Here is an 18,982-nt window from a genome sequence, read left to right on the forward strand (position 1 = left end):
AAGCCACGTGTTATTGTGTTCCTTAAAAACACTGATGAATACGTATGTTTCCAGTTTGCTATCCGAGCAGTGGTGGTTACCAGTGTTTATGTGAGGATCAGTATCGTTGGCCATGTGACCAGTGTTTCCTGTATGGATCCTGTGACAACATCACTGATGACACATGTGGATGTATCAATGCCATTCCTCCTGATGGACAATACTGCCAGCCTGCTGATCAATACAGTAAGCCAGTTTAAGCAACTATTTTAATAGAATTTAGTTAATAACTTTGAAATGCAATGGGTTGCAACAATTCTAATAGCGATCATGGCCAAAGCCTCGCATTGTGCAAAATTTACTGTGTCTTTTATTACATCTGTGGTTGGCACTGTCTATAATTAATGAACAATCATTTCACCAAATGAGCAAAATTCACATTTGGAAAAGCAGAATTGCAAGATTTCTATTCTACTTAATGTCTACTGTATTGATCTACTCTTCTCTCTTTGTCCTCCATCAGATTTCACAGCTTGTCCTGTGACAACACCCTCTCCAACACCTACAAGTAAGACTGAATGGACAATATTTAATCATTCAACACCATCAAATATGTGTCATGCCTTATTGTGAAACAAGAGACTATCTATTCCTTCTGCCTTTTAATTTCACCCTCTGCAGCTCCTCCAGTTCTTTATGAATACATCATATCTGTTGAGATGAATACCACAGATGTTCCCTTAATAAATCAACTGAGGACCATTCTGAGAAGCATCAGTTACCCCTTCAGCATCAACAACCACATACAAATCTCTGAGGCCAACATTTCTACAGGTAAGAATAGTAACTGCACACAACTTGTTTGTACCATTATTTAGTTTGTATGCTCTCTCAAAGCTCTAATGGTACCATAAAAGTATTACCTGGGGGCCTCTATTAATTTGTAATAATTGCGGAGGTTGCTGTGATCTTACATCCGTGCAAATCTGCCATATCTGTAATTTGTAAAATAAAAGTTGCACTGCGAATTACCCACCATATTTCGCCAAATGCAGAGGTTTTGTGATAATATTAGTCTTGTGCGAATTGGCATCTCTGTGATTTGGGATTGTATAGGCTATGTTGGCAATGATAAAGGAAAGCCTTGACATCATATGTGGGGATAACGTCAGTAAATTAAATAAGATACAGACTTCACTTATCACATGAAAAATGCGCCGCACAAAACTCAAATGTGGGAGGGTAACTTCTGAATCACATGAGGTTCCTTGGTAATACTAGTCCTGTGTGAATAGGGCACTTACAAAAACACTATTTTATCTATTAGTTTACCATCTGTGCTTTCTTGGCCACACCATGCTTAAACAGGTTAAAACCAAAACATTTCTTTGGCTATATTTCAAATCTTTTCACAAAAAAGCCACGTGTTATTGTGTTCTTTAAAAACACTGATGAATACGTATGTTTCCAGTTTGCTATCCGAGCAGTGGTGGTTACCAATGTTTATGTGAGGATCAGTATCGTTGGCCATGTGACCATTGTTTCCTGTATGGATCCTGTGACAACATCACTGATGACACATGTGGATGTATCAATGCCATTCCTCCTGATGGACAATACTGCCAGCCTGCTGATCAATACAGTAAGGCAGTTTAAGCAACTATTTTAAAAGAATTTTGTTAATAATTTTAACATGTAATGTGTTGCAACAATTCTGAAAGCAATCATGTCCGACGCCTCGCATTGTGCTAAATTTACAGTGTCTTTTATTACATCTGTGGTTGGCACTGTGTATAATTAATGAACAATCATTTCACAAAATGAGCAAAATTCACATTTGGAAAAGCAGAATTGGAATATTTCTATTCTACTTAATGTCTACTCCTCTCTCTTTGTCCTCCATCAGATTTCACAGCTTGTCCTGTGACAACACCCTCTCCAACACCTACAAGTAAGACTGAATGGACAATATTTAATCATTCAACACCATCAAATATGTGTCATGCCTTATTGTGAAACAAGACACTATCTATTCCTTCTGCCTTTTAATTTCAGCCTCTGCAGCTCCTCCAGTTCTTTATGAATACATCATATCTGTTGAGATGAACACCACAGATGTTACGTTAATAAATCAACTGAGGACCATTCTGAGAAGCATCAGTTACCCCTTCAGCATCAACAACCACATACAAATCTATGATATCAACATTACTACAGGTAAGAACAGTAACACATCTACAAAATGTATTAACATGCACTGAAAATCATTGCAAATGACGTTAACAAATATCTCATCATGTTTTATATGCTAAGCTGCCTGTCTGATTACCATTTTCTTTGTAGTTTGTTACCCAAATGGTACAACGTTCCAATGCAGATGTGAAGAACAGTACCGTTGGCCTTGTTATATGTGCTCCACTTTTGGCAACTGTGATGATGTAATTGACAATACTTGTGGATGCATCAATGCCATTCCTCCAGATGGGGCTTATTGCCAGCCACTGCCCGGTAGGAGCTGAACGCCTCTTTTGAACTTTTACTTTCGTGCCTCAGTTACATTTAAGATACGAGTACTAACTGTTTGTTTTCATGAATGACTCTGTCTCCGTCTATTTTTCAAACAGATCTCTTCATTTGCCCATCGCCAAATACTCCAAATGGTATGAAATACCAGTGTATTTTTCAGACCTGTATGAATTGTAAAGTTTTTATTCTATACCACACTAAATGTTTTTTGCCTGGTGCTCCACTACTTTTTCTACCTCTGATTTATCGAGCTTCTGTTGGCTGTTCTCATGAACCATTCGTACATACAACTATGAATAGTAATGCACCGTAATTTGTATATATTTCACGTACTGTATTTATTGCTGTATGCACTACATTAACTGCTGCTGCATAAGACCGCTCGGCTCCATTTAGGGAGGAGTTCGTGATGGATGGGTGGGTCATAAAACACAGGGGTTTCAAGTGGGGGTGCAGAGTGTGTGTCCCAGGGAAAACGCAAGACTTTCACCCAGGAAAAGGGGGTCTTGTCTTTGGAGTAATCCTTAAAGGGATCGGTGTTTTAATCCAAACCACAATGTTTTTTTCTAATCTTAACTAGATGTTTTGGTGCCTAAACTTAGAGACATTTTGCTGGAACCAATCATGTCACTACAGCATCTACAATTACCACAACAACTAAGTGATACATTCAATAACAGAAGAGATAAACTTATACAGTAAACTAAAAGACAACACTGGCATATTTATGTCTATATTGCTATCATCAACTGCCTTGCAGGGAATTGTAAAGAACAGTGGAATCCATAGTGCATGGGTAGTCCAATGAATTGATTTCAATAAAATGGTATTTAAATTGTCTTTTCAGACACAACACCTGTTTATACGACAACAACACCCACAACTGCTGTGACCAGTAAGTATTTACAAATGAGGTAAAGGTAACACTCCTCTGATTTTATCTGAATACTTTTTAGATTCCGCACCAATACTACGGGGTTACGGTTAAGGTAAATGCTGTTCTTTATTAAATTACAGCAGATTTGTGTTATTTATGTAAAATACTTTTTTAGTATAGTAAACATGATATAAACTTAAACGGGAATTTTTGTATTTTTGAACCTCAAACCTATTCTTCCATGCATTTGTGTCTAAGTAACTATATATAAACAACCTTGAAATTGGTTTATTGAGTGAGAGCGCTGTAACCGGCAGCTGTGAACCGGCAGCTGTGAACCATGCTGCAATGTAATCATATATCTCTTATCACATATGTACTGTAGTTGGCATTGTCTATAGTTGATGAATAATCATTTCACCAAATAAGCAACATTTTTACATCTTGAAAAGCAGATTTGCAAGATTTCTATTGTACTTAATGTCCACTCTTGTCTCTTTGTCCTCCATCAGACTTCACAGCTTTTCCTGTGACAACACCCTCTCCACCACCTACAAGTAAGACTGAATGGACAATATTTAATCATTCAATACCATCAAATATATGTCATACCCTATTATGAAACGAGAATGAGACTATATTTTCCTCTTCCTTAATTTCTCCCTCTGCAGCTCCTCCAGTTCTTTATGAATACATCATATCTGTTGAGATGAACACCACAGATGTTACGCTGATAAATCAACTGAGGACCATTTTGAGAAGCATCAGTTACCCCTTCAGCATCATCAACCACATACAAATCTCTGAGGCCAACATTTCTACAGGTAAGAATAGTAACTGTACACAACTTGTTTGTACCATTATTTATTTTGTATGCTCTCTCAAAGCTATATCGGTAACATACTAGTATTACCTGGGGACCTCTCGTTATTTGTAATAATTGCGACGGTGGTCGTGATCTTAAATCTGTGTGAATCTGCCATGTCTGTAATTTATCTAATAAAAATTGTACTCCAAATGACCTATCGTATTTCGCCAAATGCAGAGGTTTTGTGATAATATTAGTCTTTGAATTAGCGAATTGGCATCTCTGTGATTTGGGATTGTATAGGCTATGTTGGCAATGATAAAGGAAAGCCTTGACATCATATGTGGGGGATAACATCAGTAAATTAAATAAAATACAGACTTCACTTATCACATGAAAAATGCGCCGCACAAAACACAGATGTGGCAGGGTAACTTCTGAATCACATGAGGTTCCTTGGTAAAACTAGTCCTGTGTGAATAGGGCACTTACAAAAACCCATTTTTTTCTGTTATTTTACAATCACTGCTTTCTTGCCCACTTCTTGCTTAAACAGTGTAGATTGAAAACATTTGTTTAGCTATATAAATGTTTTCACAAAAAGCCACGTGTTATTGTGTTCTTTAAAAACACTGATGAATACGTATGTTTCCAGTTTGCTATCCGAGCAGTGGTGGTTACCAGTGTTTATGTGAGGATCAGTATCGTTGGCCATGTGACCAGTGTTTCCTGTATGGATCCTGTGACAACATCATTGATGACACATGTGGATGTATCAATGCCATTCCTCCTAATGGACAATACTGCCAGCCTGCTGATCAATACAGTAAGGCAGTTTAAGCAACTGTTTTAAAAGAATTTAGTTAATAACTTTGACATGTAATATGTTGCAACAATTCTAATAGCAATCATGGCCGACGCCTCGCATTGTGCATAATTTACAGTGTCTTTTATTACGTCTGTGGTTGGTACTGTCTATAATTAATGAACAATCATTTCACAAAATGAGCAAAATTCACATCTTGAAAAGCAGATTTGCAAGATTTCTATTGTACTTAATGTCTACTCCTCTCTCTTTTTCCAGATTTCACAGCTTGTCCTGTGACAACACCCTCTCCACCCCCTACAAGTAAGACTTAATGGACAATATTTAATCATTCAACATCATCAAATATGTGTTATACCTTATTGTGAAACAAGAGACTATCTTGTCCCTCATCTTGCCTTTTAATTTCTTTTTCTGCAGCTCCTCCAGTTGTTTATGAATACATAATTTCTGTTGAGTTGAACACCACAGATGTTACGTTAATAAATCAACTGAGGACCATTCTGAGAAGCATCAGTTACCCCTTCAGCATCAACAACCACATACAAATCTCTGAGGCCAACATTTCTACAGGTAAGAATAGTGACTGTACACAACTTTTTTTTTTACCATTATTTATTTTGTATGCTCTCTCAAAGCTATATCGGTAACATACTAGTATTACCTGGGGACCTCTCGTTATTTGTAATAATTACGGCGGTGGTCGTGATCTTAAATCCGTGCGAATCTGCCATAGCTGTAATTTGTCAAATAAAAATTGTACCCCAAATTACCTACCATATTTTGCCAAACACAGAGGCACACAGAGTGTGATAATATTAGTCTTGTGCGAATTGGCATCTCTGTGATTCAGGGTTGTATTGGCTGTGTTGGCAATGATAAAGGAAAGCCTTGAAATCATATGTGGGGGATAACGTCAGTAAATTAAATAAAATACAGACTTCACTTATCACATGAAAAATGCGCCGCACAAAACACAGATGTGGCAGGGTAACTTCTGAATCACATGAGGTTCCTTGGTAATACTAGTCCTGTGTGAATAGGGCGCTTACAAAAACCCAGTTTTTTCTGTTATTTTACAATCACTGCTTTCTTGCCCACTTCTTGCTTAAACAGTGTAGATTGAAAACATTTGTTTAGCTATATAAATGTTTTCACAAAAAAGCCACGTGTTATTGTGTTCCTTAAAAACACTGATGAATACGTATGTTTCCAGTTTGCTATCCGAGCAGTGGTGGTTACCAGTGTTTATGTGAGGATCAGTATCGTTGGCCATGTGACCAGTGTTTCCTATATGGATCCTGTGACAACATCACTGATGACACATGTGGATGTATCAATGCCATTCCTCCTGATGGACAATACTGCCGGCCTGCTGATCAATACAGTAAGCAATCAGTTTTGAACTTATATACTCATATATTGACGATTAAAGGGATGATCGGCATTTGGTTTTACCTACACCAATATTAAAGGGATTTGAGCTAACTTATTATCACTACTAAGATGTTATGAAAATAAGATACAAGTACTTGTTTTCAGGAATGACTCTGTCTCCATCTGTTTTTCAAACAGATCTCTTCATTTGCCCATCACCAACTACTCCAAATGGTATGAAATACCAGTGTATTTTTCAGACCTGTATGAATTGTAAAGTTTTTCTTCACACTAAATTCGCCTACTTGTTTCGATCAGGGGCCAAAGTCTATTTTATCGAGTACAGTAAAGCAAAACCGTAACTTTGTGTTGTGGACGCTGTTGCTATTATACCGGCGGGATAAATGAGTCTTGCGCCCGACGCAAATCTAAAATGGGTTGGTCTGAAGTAGCTAGGTGTGGTTTGGGTGTAACGTGAAAATAACCAATCAGAGCGTCATCTCACATTCCCTTTAAGAGCAGGCACGCTTGTTCCGTGGCGGGTTGCTATTATGATGGTGGATTTGCCTGGCGCACGCCAGTGGGAGCTGTCCGGGATGCGGCAAAGTAATAAATGTCTTGGCCGGGTGGCAATGTTGCTGCGGCCTCTCGGGCGCATCTCCTCAAGTCTGGAGAGGATTGCTGCAGCCATGGAGCGTGGGCCTCCAAACGCAACACCTGCTCCTGTTGTGCCCCTTCCTCCTCCCCCCACTCCATCTCCGTCCACCCGCTCCACTAGGAGCGCATCAAGCATTGCCAATCCCGGACCTTCAATTGTCCAATCCCACCGTAGTTCAACATCACGTCTCCTTAAGTCCTCTAATATTTCCTCATTTATGTCATCAACACATCCATGATTCATGGAAATGTTGTGTAAAACACAACAAGCCACAAAGAATGCTGCGACTTTTTGAGGACTGTACTGTAAAGTGCCTCCTGATCTATCCAAACACTTGAAGCGCATTTTCAGTAATATTTTTCCTTGTAATAATGTATGGTTTGCAAAAATGGGAACTGCTCTGTAGATGAGAGAAGCAAAGTGTATGCGTGTTGTGCGCACGCTACATTATGGCCAAGCATGCGCCCCTAAAATAGCATCTGAATAATGCGCTACTGACTTTAGACTAGCGCCACTGACTTTAGACCAGGTTTTTCCTGGTCAGTGGCGGAATTGTTTTCTGAAACTGCAAAATAGCACCAGAGAACATTTGCGCCTGAACACGCCTCCTCTTTTCGCTGAACAACCCCCGGAAGTGCAAATACATTCCCTAATTTACTGACGTGCGTCTGTGGAGGGAAAAGTCTGCTGTGCGTCGGGTGCAAAATAGGAATGATACATGCGTCGGTGTACAAAGGCAATTGCGCTGAGTGCAAGATAGGGCCCTAAATGTGTTTTTGCCTGGTGCTCCACTACTTTTTCTACCTCTTTACTCAGTCTGTTGCTTATTCACTCTGATATATCGAGCTTCTGCTGGCTGTTCTCATGAACCATTCGTACATACAACTATGAAGAGTAATGCACCATAATTTGTATGTATTTCACGTACTGTATTTATTGCTGTATGTACTACATTAACTGCTGCTGCATAAGACCGCTCGGCTCCATTAGGGAGGAGGTTGTGGTGGATGGGTGGGTCATAAAACACAGGGGTTTCAAGTGGCGGTACAGAGTGTGTGTCCCAGGGAAAACACAAGACTTTCACCCAGGAAAAGGGGGTTTTGTCCCTGGAGTAATTCTTACGGGGACCGGTGTTTTAATCCAAACCACAATGTTTTTTTCTAATCTTAACTAGATGTTTTGGTGCCTAAACTTAGAGAGATTTTGCTGGAACCAATCATGTCACTACAACTACCACAACAACTAAGTGATACATTCAATAACAGAAGAGATAAACTCATACAGTAAACTAAAAGACAACACTGGCATATTTATGTCTATATTGCTATCACCAATCAAGCATGGAATTGCAAAGAACAGTGGAATCCATAGTGCATGGGTAGTCCAATGAATTTGATTTCAATAAAATGGTATTTAAATTGTCTTTTCAGACACAACACCTGTTTATACGACAACAGCACCCACAACTGCTGTGACCAGTAAGTATTTACAAATAAGGTAAAGGTAACACTCCTCTGATTTTATCGGCATACTTTTTAGATTCCGCACCAATACTACAGAGTTGTGGTTAGGGTTAAATTAGGTGTTGTTTCTTATTAAATTACAGCATATTTTTAAGTGTTATTTATGCAAAAGAATTGTATAGTAAACATGATATAAACTTTAAGTGGAATTTTGGTATTTTTTAACCTGAAACCTATTTTTCCATGCATTTGTGTCCAAGTAACTAATATGAAGAAAGAGCTTTGAAATTGTTTCAGTACTGAGTGAGAGTGCGGTAACCGGCAGCTGTGAACCATGCTGCAATGTAATCATTTAGGGCAAATGCGCATTCTCAATATACAGTACGTCCGCTTAAAGTGCTGTTTTTGCCACTGACAAGATCAGATTGTCATTATAAGTATATAACTAATGCCTGTTCTTTTCAGATCCTACACTGCAAACACTATAACAGTTACAACACCAACAATTCTAACAAGTGTTGTAGTCCTTTTTATGATTTTAAATGAAGCGATTGTGTATTCCATTATTAACAGTTGCTAATGGTTCAAAATGTTCTTTACAGACACAACATCAATTGGTACATCAGACCTGAACACTACAACACCCACAACTACTGATACAACAGATTTAAACACTACTACAGCCGCAACATCCCCAATGACAATTGTAACAAGTAAATGCATTTGTTAACATTACTATTACTTTTTATACATGAACTACGTAATTTTTTATATCTAAAACATATACAATAAAAATGCTGAATCATTATGATTCTGTGAATGATCTGGGCTGAAATGTGTTTTTACTACAAAATGTTCGTTACAGACACGACACCTTTTGTAACAACAGATGTAAACATTCCTACAACATGTCCACTTTTGGGCTTATGTTCTATCTGTTTAAATTTGAATATCAATGAATATTTGCAGTTGATTTAATGATCAAACTAAAGTGTAACTTCTAATGGAATATCATTTAACAATTTACTTAGGCTTTGTCTTTACAAGAGCCGGCAAAAGGAAGCTAGTACTGGATACAGTACAGGATTAGCCGTGCGCTACCCTTGGCCCTACTCAGACACCCCCCAAAACATTTTAATAATATGTTTAATTATCTGCAGAAATATGTCAGTCTTACCTGAAAATGCACCAAACAAATCCTCACATAACATCATCAAGGTTCAGTTCCCCCCCCCCCTTTTTAAGTCTCATCTTTTGGAAAAAGACTTAATGAAGAACAAATCTTATTTTAATGAAGAAAATATTTTTATTGGAAAATAATAGGTCAACAATTAATTTGCTGCTTTGTAGTTTGACAAATGTGTTCATCAAAACTTCCTGTCATTTGTTTGCTAATTTTCACTACTTATTTGTACTTTATTGTCCACTTAGGGAATCTTTTTGGACTCCGGCATTGACAACATTAGTTGCACTTACAATAACAATAAAAATCAATAAATAGAATAAGACTTAATAAATAGAGAAAAAAAAAACATCCACAAGTGTGCAAAGTGCAAATCAATAAGAGCACAGGCCACATAAACAGAACACCATGATATTATTATTGCACAACCCATACGGCCTCAAGAAGTATTCGGCTACAATTAGACTGCAGGCCTTAATGCTCAATTCCGATATTTTCACAGATCCAATTTTTTTTTTAACTGCAGTTTGGGAATAGAGACATTAATAACATTACATCCATGTTAAAGGCTTTATAGCATACAGCGCTCGGATGTATTATAAGATAATACACATGATGAATTACAGCCATTATATCCATTATTACAGCTACAGCAACTCGGGAAAACCGTCATATGAGCCTGTAGTGCAGGGCGGATCTGCCCCGTGGGTCTGCCTAGTTAAAGAACTCTGGATTTGGCTATTATTACATGTTACAACTTTTAAAACATAATGATTTAAATAAAGACTATTTAAGTCTTCCAACTTGTAAGTTCATGTAACTCAAACATTTATTCACTGATATATAGAAGTGTCTTTTGCCATGTAAAGTCTATGGTAAAAATGTTGCAATTCCACCATTGGCTGCTATGCTCATTTCTGTATCAAAGCCTGCCGCTGTTCCTGGGGGCTTGCTGTTCTCGGCACAGAATTGTGATGACGGTTGCTCTAGAGTGACGTCAGAGTTGCATGAATGCCGATCTGACTGTCCAGACTCAGGTCACATTTTTTAATTATCCGACCTGTAACGGATTTGGACTGCCTATGAAAGTGGCCCAAATCAGAACCGGAAAAGATCTGATGTCATGTGACTTGGGCTTTTGAAACTGTCATGAAAAAATCAGATATGAGCAAAAAAGTCGGATTTGGGTCACTTTTGCCTGCAGTCTGAATTATTATTATGAGTTTTGATTGACTTGATTCAGGTTACAGTCATTGGCGCCACCTGTTGTTGTGGATGTACTGTATATTGGTGTTTAAAAGTCTAGACCCCGAATATACAACCCGTTCTCACTCCGACCTCGTAAAATACGGACGTTTGGACAGTGGCTGAAGCGACGAAAAAGGCCTCCTTCAGCGTGTTTGTATAACGTACCGGGGAGAGCAGGCAGCTAAACGAGGTTTAGCAAGTAGTATGTAAGACCAAACTTCCGCGTAGGGAGGGTATATAGGGTGGCGGATGGGTCAAACACATGCCTTTCACCCAGGAGACGGGGGTTCGTGTCCCCGCTTGTCACGTTTCCTAAAGTCGCTTTCTTCTTTAACCGTCCCGTTATTCCCGCGTGTCACGGAAACGTAAGCCCCCCACGACCTTTTCCTAAACTCAACCGTCCCGTTCCCACGTGTCACGGAAATGTAAGCCCACCCACGACATTTTCCTTAACATAACTGCGTCAAAAGGCGTTTAGTTAAAGCGCGTTATATGACGCTAAAGGAGACTTTTAGCGTCTAACAACGACAAAGGCACCTGACCAAGCGTCCGTATTTTATGAGATGGGAGTGAGAACCTGTTGGAATATAGGGCAACCTATTCAAAGGGGTGCAAAAACGTATTATATTCAGGTCAATGCAGAATTTCTAGAAGCTATACAACAAAACTAGATGAATTGCATGTTAAATAAATTAAGTAAATGTTATTATTGTTCTGGATTCAACACTCAACACTATTACACCCACAGCTATACCAACAACTGCAGTTATACAGGAGTTGATGGTCTCCTGCTGTCTCTGTTAGTTTGTGTTATTGTGTGACTTAAGTTAATCTGGACCCTTAACCTTTACGCCAAAAACACAACAAACAGCATCAAGGTGCCACCATCCACAGACCACTAAGCTCAGAGTAGTGTTAATTTCGTCAGACGAGACGAGACTAAATATGTTCGTCAACGACCTTTTTTCCATGATTAAGACGAGATGATGACGAGACTGCACCAATGTCCAAAAAGGCTAACTAAGACTAAATTAACATGCATTATTGTTGATGAAAAAAGACGAGACTCAAATGTTTTGCATAAAATAAAACCTACTTCATTTTCGTCTACAATCGTCTCTACTTTTTCATCATGATTTAGAATATTCAGCTGTTACGGCACCGGTGCCTTAACGACCGTTATCTACCGGTGCCTCATTCCACTTAAATGCCTGCGCTTCTCTCTGATGCTCCTAAATGGACCTTAGAGGCAACCAAAACATTGCCGCATGTCACGCTAGTTAACACTACACTTTGCAGCAGGTAACATTAGCCTACCGTTAGCTAGCAGCTGGAGTAAACACAGTTAAAATGCTGACAGCTAAGTGTAGAAGTTTGTCTGTATTTCACTGTAGAGGATTCCTGTAGCTGCCGTTGTCTGAAAAACAACAGATGCGCACCGCCAGCCTCGTGCTGCATTCAAAGTTATTGTAAAATACCCTTTTCCCATCCCCTGGTTGTTTTTTTCATTTAACAGGAATTTATGGATGAAATAAGGAAGAGGCTCGATTTTTGGTCACATTTTACATACAATGATATTGACCAAAAAAATCTGAATGTGTCATTATAATTATTTGACTGATCAGAAATAATCTCAGAATTTTTTTTTCGAAAGATGGTGTAGCATTCCATAACTAGTTGTTGTTGTTTATCAAATTGTACCTCTCTGTTTAACACACATAATTATGATTTTTTTTCTTTTCAGACTCAACAACAGTTGCTACAACAGGCGAGAACACAACAACAGTTACTACAGCACCAACAACTGTAACAAGTAAGTGCTTAGAAATAATTAAGTGGCATACTTGTCCAGAAAATATGTACAGTAGTAAAACATTATAGTAAGTCATTTCGGCTAGAATAGATTTGGATTATATTGCAAGCAATAACATATGGTAACAAAATGACCGTTGCAGATTCAACACCTATTGCTACAACACATCCAAACACCACAACACCCACGATGTCATCATCTGCAGTTACTAGTAAGTTTTTCAAAAGATGGTGTAGCATTCCATAACTAGTTGTTGTTGTTTATCAAATTGTACCTCTCTGTTTAACACACATAATGATTTTTTTTTCTTTTCAGACTCAACAACAGATACTACAGCACCAACAACTGTAACAAGTAAGTGCTTAGAAATAATTGTTATAGTATAAAGTACAGTACTTGATCTGAGCTCCACTTTACTTGAGGTTGAGGGAATTATTCATGACACAGTTATAAAAGCATTTAATAGTGAAATCACTTCATGGCATTTTATAAAGTCCAAATTTGACTTTATTGAAATGTCAAATAGTTTTACCTGAAAAATGTAAAGGTTTACAGTACGTAATATATTTGGATTTTTATTATCAGCAATAACAGATGATCATACTTTTTGGCCAGATGTCCATTACCTTCCGCTTTCTTTTTTTAAATTTTAAACACCGGTCAATTTATGAGGACTATGGTTAACTGCTCCTCAGATCTCTGCAGAGTAAATACAGACAGCTAGCTAGACTATCTGTCCAATCTGAGTTTTCGGTTGCATGACTAAAACAACCTTAGAACGTACACATGTTCCACCAAAACAAAATGCCAATAAACCACAGCACGTTTTTCTCCCATCCCGGAATGCTGTGTGGACTAGCCAGACCCTCCTCCGCAGCACTGTGGAGGAAGGTCTGACAATGAGAGACTAAGTAACAAGTCATGTTAGCCTAAAGCTAACTTTATCTGTCCAAAACTTATTAAATCCCCTTGGTACTGTTATCACTGTCGTCAGTCTGGTCTCATAACATGTTAATGAGAAGATGTCAAAAAACAAACGTCTCGAACAATGCTAACTTTGCATTAAAAATGTCAGGATTTAACAAATTACACTTAATGTAACAGTCATAAACATTTATTAAGACTCCAGGTTCATGACCGTTATGTCAGTCTTATGCACACCCCTTCAAAGAATGTGTTACCTATGATTGTAAAATGCACTTTTCAGGTTTAACACCTACTGTTACACCACATGTGAACACTACAAAACCCACAATGACTTGTCAAGTCTATCTTCAGCTTAACATATGTAATTATCTTTTCAGACTCGACAACAGTTGCTACAACAGGTGTGACAACAGTTACCACAACACCAACAACTGTAACAAGTAAGTGCTTAGAAATAATTATGTGACATACTTGTCCATAAAATATGTACTAAAACTTTATAGTAAGTCATTTGGGCTATAATAGATTTGGTTTGTATTGCAAGCAATAACATATGGTAACAAAATGACTGTTACATTTGGATGTGACTATGCCTTTCATATTGTCATACTTGATGACTGTTTGTTGATTATAAAACGTTCTTTTCAGATTCAACACCTATTGCTACAACACATCCAAACACCACAACACCCACATCATCACCAACATCTGCAGTTACCAGTACGTTTTTCAAAAGATGGCGTAGCATTCCATAACTAGTTGTTGTTGTTTATCAAATTGTACCTCTCTGTTTAACACACATAATTATGATTTTTTTTTCTTTTCAGACTCAACAACAGTTACTACAGCACCAACAACTGTAACAAGTAAGTGCTTAGAAATAATTAAGTGACATACATGTCCATAAAATATGTACTAAAACTTTATAGTAAGTAATTTGGGCTATAATTGTACCTCTCTGTTTAATACACTTAATTATGATTTGTTTTCTTTTTCAGACTTAACAATAATTGCTACAACAGGTGTGAACACAACAACACTTACTACAACACCAACAACTGTAACAAGTAAGTGCTTAGAAATAACTAAGTGACATACTTGTCCATAAAATATGTACTAAAACTTTATAGTAAGTAATTTGGGCTATAATAGATTTGGTTTGTATTGCAAGCAATAACATATGGTAACAAAATGACCGTTGCAGATTCAACAGCTATTGCTACAACACATCCAAACACCACAACACCCACGATGTCACCAACATCTGCAGTTACTAGTAAGTTTTTGAAAAGATGGTGTAGCATTCCATAACTAGTTGTTGTAGTTTATCAAATTGTACCTCTCTGTTTAACACAAATAATTATGATTTTTTTTCTTTTCAGACTCAACAACAGTTACTACAGCACCAACAACTGTAACAAGTAAGTGCTTAGAAATAATTAAGTGACATACTTGTCCATAAAATATGTACTAAAACTTTATTGTAAGTCATTTGGGCTAGAATAGATTTGGTTTGTATTGCAAGCAATGACATATGGTAACAAAATGATTTGGATGTGACTATGCCTTTCATATTGTCATATTTGATGACTGTTTGTTGATTATAAAACGTTCTTTTCAGATTCAACACCTATTGCTACAACACATCCAAACACCACAACACCCACATCATCACCAACATCTGCAGTTACCAGTACGTTTTTCAAAAGATGACGTAGCATTCCATAACTAGTTGTTGTTGTTTATCAAATTGTACCTCTCTGTTTAACACACATAATTATGATTTTTTTTTCTTTTCAGACTCAACAACAGTTACTACAGCACCAACAACTGTAACAAGTAAGTGCTTAGAAATAATTAAGTGACATACATGTCCATAAAATATGTACTAAAACTTTATAGTAAGTAATTTGGGCTATAATTGTACCTCTCTGTTTAATACACATAATTATGATTTGTTTTCTTTTTCAGACTTAACAATAATTGCTACAACAGGTGTGAACACAACAACACTAACTACTACACCAACAACTGTAACAAGTAAGTGCTTAGAAATAACTAAGTGACATACTTGTCCATAAAATATGTACTAAAACTTTATAGTAAGTAATTTGGGCTATAATAGATTTGGTTTGTATTGCAAGCAATAACATATGGTAACAAAATGACCGTTGCAGATTCAACACCTATTGCTACAACACATCCAAACACCACAACACCCACGATGTCACCAACATCTGCAGTTACTAGTAAGTTTTTGAAAAGATGGTGTAACATTCCATAACTAGTTGTTGTAGTTTATCAAATTGTACCTCTCTGTTTAACACAAATAATTATGATTTTTTTTCTTTTCAGACTCAACAACAGTTACTACAGCACCAACAACTGTAACAAGTAAGTGCTTAGAAATAATTAAGTGACATACATGTCCATAAAATATGTACTAAAACTTTATAGTAAGTAATTTGGGCTATAATTGTACCTCTCTGTTTAATACACATAATTATGATTTGTTTTCTTTTTCAGACTTAACAATAATTGCTACAACAGGTGTGAACACAACAACACTTACTACAACACCAACAACTGTAACAAGTAAGTGCTTAGAAATAACTAAGTGACATACTTGTCCATAAAATATGTACTAAAACTTTATAGTAAGTAATTTGGGCTATAATAGATTTGGTTTGTATTGCAAGCAATAACATATGGTAACAAAATGACCGTTGCAGATTCAACAGCTATTGCTACAACACATCCAAACACCACAACACCCACGATGTCACCAACATCTGCAGTTACTAGTAAGTTTTTGAAAAGATGGTGTAGCATTCCATAAATAGTAGTTGTAGTTTATCAAATTGTACCTCTCTGTTTAACACAAATAATTATGATTTGTTTTCTTTTCAGACTCAACAACAGTTACTACAGCACCAACAACTGTAACAAGTAAGTGCTTAGAAATAATTAAGTGACATACTTGTCCATAAAATATGTACTAAAACTTTATTGTAAGTCATTTGGGCTAGAATAGATTTGGTTTGTATTGCAAGCAATGACATATGGTAACAAAATGATTTGGATGTGACTATGCCTTTCATATTGTCATATTTGATGACTGTTTGTTGATTATAAAACGTTCTTTTCAGATTCAACACCTATTGCTACAACACATCCAAACACCACAACACCCACATCATCACCAACATCTGCAGTTACCAGTACGTTTTTCAAAAGATGACGTAGCATTCCATAACTAGTTCTTGCTGTTTATTAAATTGTACCTCTCTTTTTAATACACATAATTATGATTTGTTTTCTTTTTCAGACTCAACAACTGTTACCACAACACCAACAACTGTAACAAGTAAGTGCTTTGAAATAATTATGTGACATACTTGTCCATAAAATATGTACTAAAACTGTATAGTAAGTAATTTGGGCTATAATAGATTTTGTTTGTATTGCAAGCAATAACATATGGTAACTGTCCAGTTTTCACTAAGCTAGCTACCACTATAGCTCAATAAACTCCCCACTGGAAGGGTTTCAGGACAAGTACGGCGGATACAACTCGGGCCACTTTTATGAACTTTTATTGCGCACACAACACATAAGTATCCACACACTAGGTAGCCTGATTGCTACCACTATGCTAGCCTGTCAGCTTGTTAGTGACGTTAGCAAATTAGTAAGTTAGCAAGCCAGGTTGTAAACCTGTAATGAAAACACAAACACAAAACCCAGAATTAACCAATGAAATGATACAATCATATGATATTAATCCTTGGTTTGAATTACTAGCAAACTGCTAGTTTATAGTCACTCACCGGCAAGGCGTACCAGTCCTGACCATTAATTGAATGAAAAAAAAACCTAAAGGCGAACCGCCTGCGCACTGTGACTAATTGAGCAGACACACAGTCTGGTGACCAGGAATGATAATAAAACAAACCTGTAACCTGGCATGATTATAACATATATGAAATACAACATAAAACATGCCTGCATTTGGAATAAGGTAGTAAATGTATACATTTATTTTCCCAAATATTACAGAACATAATCATAACATCCATTACTTTTTATATATACATATATATATATATATAAACAAACAATAGCAACACCTGCTGGAAAGTTCTACACCTCCCACTTGGCCTACTGATTCTAGAATCCAAATAGGCCACCATAATAAACAGTTAAACTTCTAACCATGAAATCCTCTCCATGACCATGCATATAACATCGCATTCTTGCATATGAACATACTATGTCACAACATGAATAACTTTAGGTTCAAGGCAGTTTTAATGTCCATAAACAACATACATTGTCCTCGTTGACATTACGACCTCCTTCACCGAAACACACCACCAGCCTCCGGGAGGATGGTAGTGGGGGGGGGGTCTTGATCCTTCACCGAAACACACCATGGTGGGGATCCTTTACCGTCCTTTACCAACCGAAACACACCATGGTGGGGTAGCCTTTTATTGCTCCTCCACTGGAAGCAGGACCACCAACCTCCGAACGTCCTGTGGAGGATGGTGGAGGGATAGTTCTCCACACCTCGGCTTCTCTTGGGCTGTCCGCGCAAAACACGGACAGCTTCGACATGTTCTTACTCTCACATCTCGTATTACGCCCTTCACGTCAGGACGCACCTCCACGACTCGACCCAGCCTGAAGTGGCCCCTCAGCGCGTTCTGGTCAGCTAACCACACCAGGTCCCCCACTGCAACGTTCCTAGCAGGCGCGTGCCACTTCTGACGGATGTAGAGGCCCGGACCCGCCAACTGGCTCCACCGCTTCCAGAACTTGTCGACCTCGATCTGGATTGCTCTCAGGTGCACAACAGGGTAAGTTGGATACTCAAACCCTCGGGAGTCCCCCCTGGGTCCTACACGACCGAGCAGAAGAGAGTTGGGAGTGATAACTTCCACGGCCTCATCTTGTACCTGGGCTCTGGCACCGATTGGTCTCTCATTTGACAGGTTAGCCGCCAGGTACAGGTACAGGAGGGTCTGGAACTCCAGCGCCGTCAGGTTACCTTCTTTGCCAACACTGCTCAGCGCTCTCTTTAGTACACGGACAGCTGCCTCAGCTGCCCCATTTCGGTGGGGAGAGTCCGCCGGGTGAAACACCCACATCCAGTCGGTTCCCACAGCTGCCGCCTTCTCCTGGACCTGATCCTTGTCGATGCTTCCTAAGAACTCATAAAGCTCTTGTAATACTGGCCTGGCGCCCACAAAGTTGGTCCCTTGATCTGACCACAGCTTTCTTGGGTGACCCCT

General features: G+C 38.1%; 1 protein-coding gene across 1 annotated transcript in view; it reads left to right on the plus strand.

The window, feature by feature from the left end:
• The window catches only part of LOC120546377 (mucin-5AC-like), a 61,321-nt gene that overhangs the window by 28,013 nt on the left and 14,326 nt on the right, over positions 1–18,982 (plus strand). The window contains exons 23-57 of the mRNA XM_039781304.1: positions 55–225; positions 503–547; positions 661–813; positions 1,451–1,621; positions 1,886–1,930; positions 2,035–2,196; positions 2,323–2,487; positions 2,604–2,639; positions 3,353–3,400; positions 3,895–3,939; positions 4,054–4,206; positions 4,846–5,016; positions 5,275–5,319; positions 5,437–5,589; positions 6,233–6,403; positions 6,592–6,627; positions 8,482–8,529; positions 12,690–12,758; positions 12,901–12,969; positions 13,074–13,112; positions 14,063–14,125; positions 14,334–14,405; positions 14,513–14,551; positions 14,684–14,752; positions 14,890–14,961; positions 15,068–15,106; positions 15,307–15,378; positions 15,486–15,524; positions 15,657–15,725; positions 15,863–15,934; positions 16,041–16,079; positions 16,212–16,280; positions 16,418–16,489; positions 16,596–16,634; positions 16,835–16,906. Of these exons, the coding sequence (XP_039637238.1) occupies positions 55–225; positions 503–547; positions 661–813; positions 1,451–1,621; positions 1,886–1,930; positions 2,035–2,196; positions 2,323–2,487; positions 2,604–2,639; positions 3,353–3,400; positions 3,895–3,939; positions 4,054–4,206; positions 4,846–5,016; positions 5,275–5,319; positions 5,437–5,589; positions 6,233–6,403; positions 6,592–6,627; positions 8,482–8,529; positions 12,690–12,758; positions 12,901–12,969; positions 13,074–13,112; positions 14,063–14,125; positions 14,334–14,405; positions 14,513–14,551; positions 14,684–14,752; positions 14,890–14,961; positions 15,068–15,106; positions 15,307–15,378; positions 15,486–15,524; positions 15,657–15,725; positions 15,863–15,934; positions 16,041–16,079; positions 16,212–16,280; positions 16,418–16,489; positions 16,596–16,634; positions 16,835–16,906 (2,892 nt within the window). The remainder of the gene's footprint in view (positions 1–54; positions 226–502; positions 548–660; positions 814–1,450; positions 1,622–1,885; positions 1,931–2,034; positions 2,197–2,322; positions 2,488–2,603; positions 2,640–3,352; positions 3,401–3,894; positions 3,940–4,053; positions 4,207–4,845; positions 5,017–5,274; positions 5,320–5,436; positions 5,590–6,232; positions 6,404–6,591; positions 6,628–8,481; positions 8,530–12,689; positions 12,759–12,900; positions 12,970–13,073; positions 13,113–14,062; positions 14,126–14,333; positions 14,406–14,512; positions 14,552–14,683; positions 14,753–14,889; positions 14,962–15,067; positions 15,107–15,306; positions 15,379–15,485; positions 15,525–15,656; positions 15,726–15,862; positions 15,935–16,040; positions 16,080–16,211; positions 16,281–16,417; positions 16,490–16,595; positions 16,635–16,834; positions 16,907–18,982) is intronic.

Source organism: Perca fluviatilis, chromosome 18 (genome assembly GCF_010015445.1).
Source record: "Perca fluviatilis chromosome 18, GENO_Pfluv_1.0, whole genome shotgun sequence".
In the NCBI taxonomy this organism is placed as follows: Eukaryota; Metazoa; Chordata; class Actinopteri; order Perciformes; family Percidae; genus Perca; species Perca fluviatilis.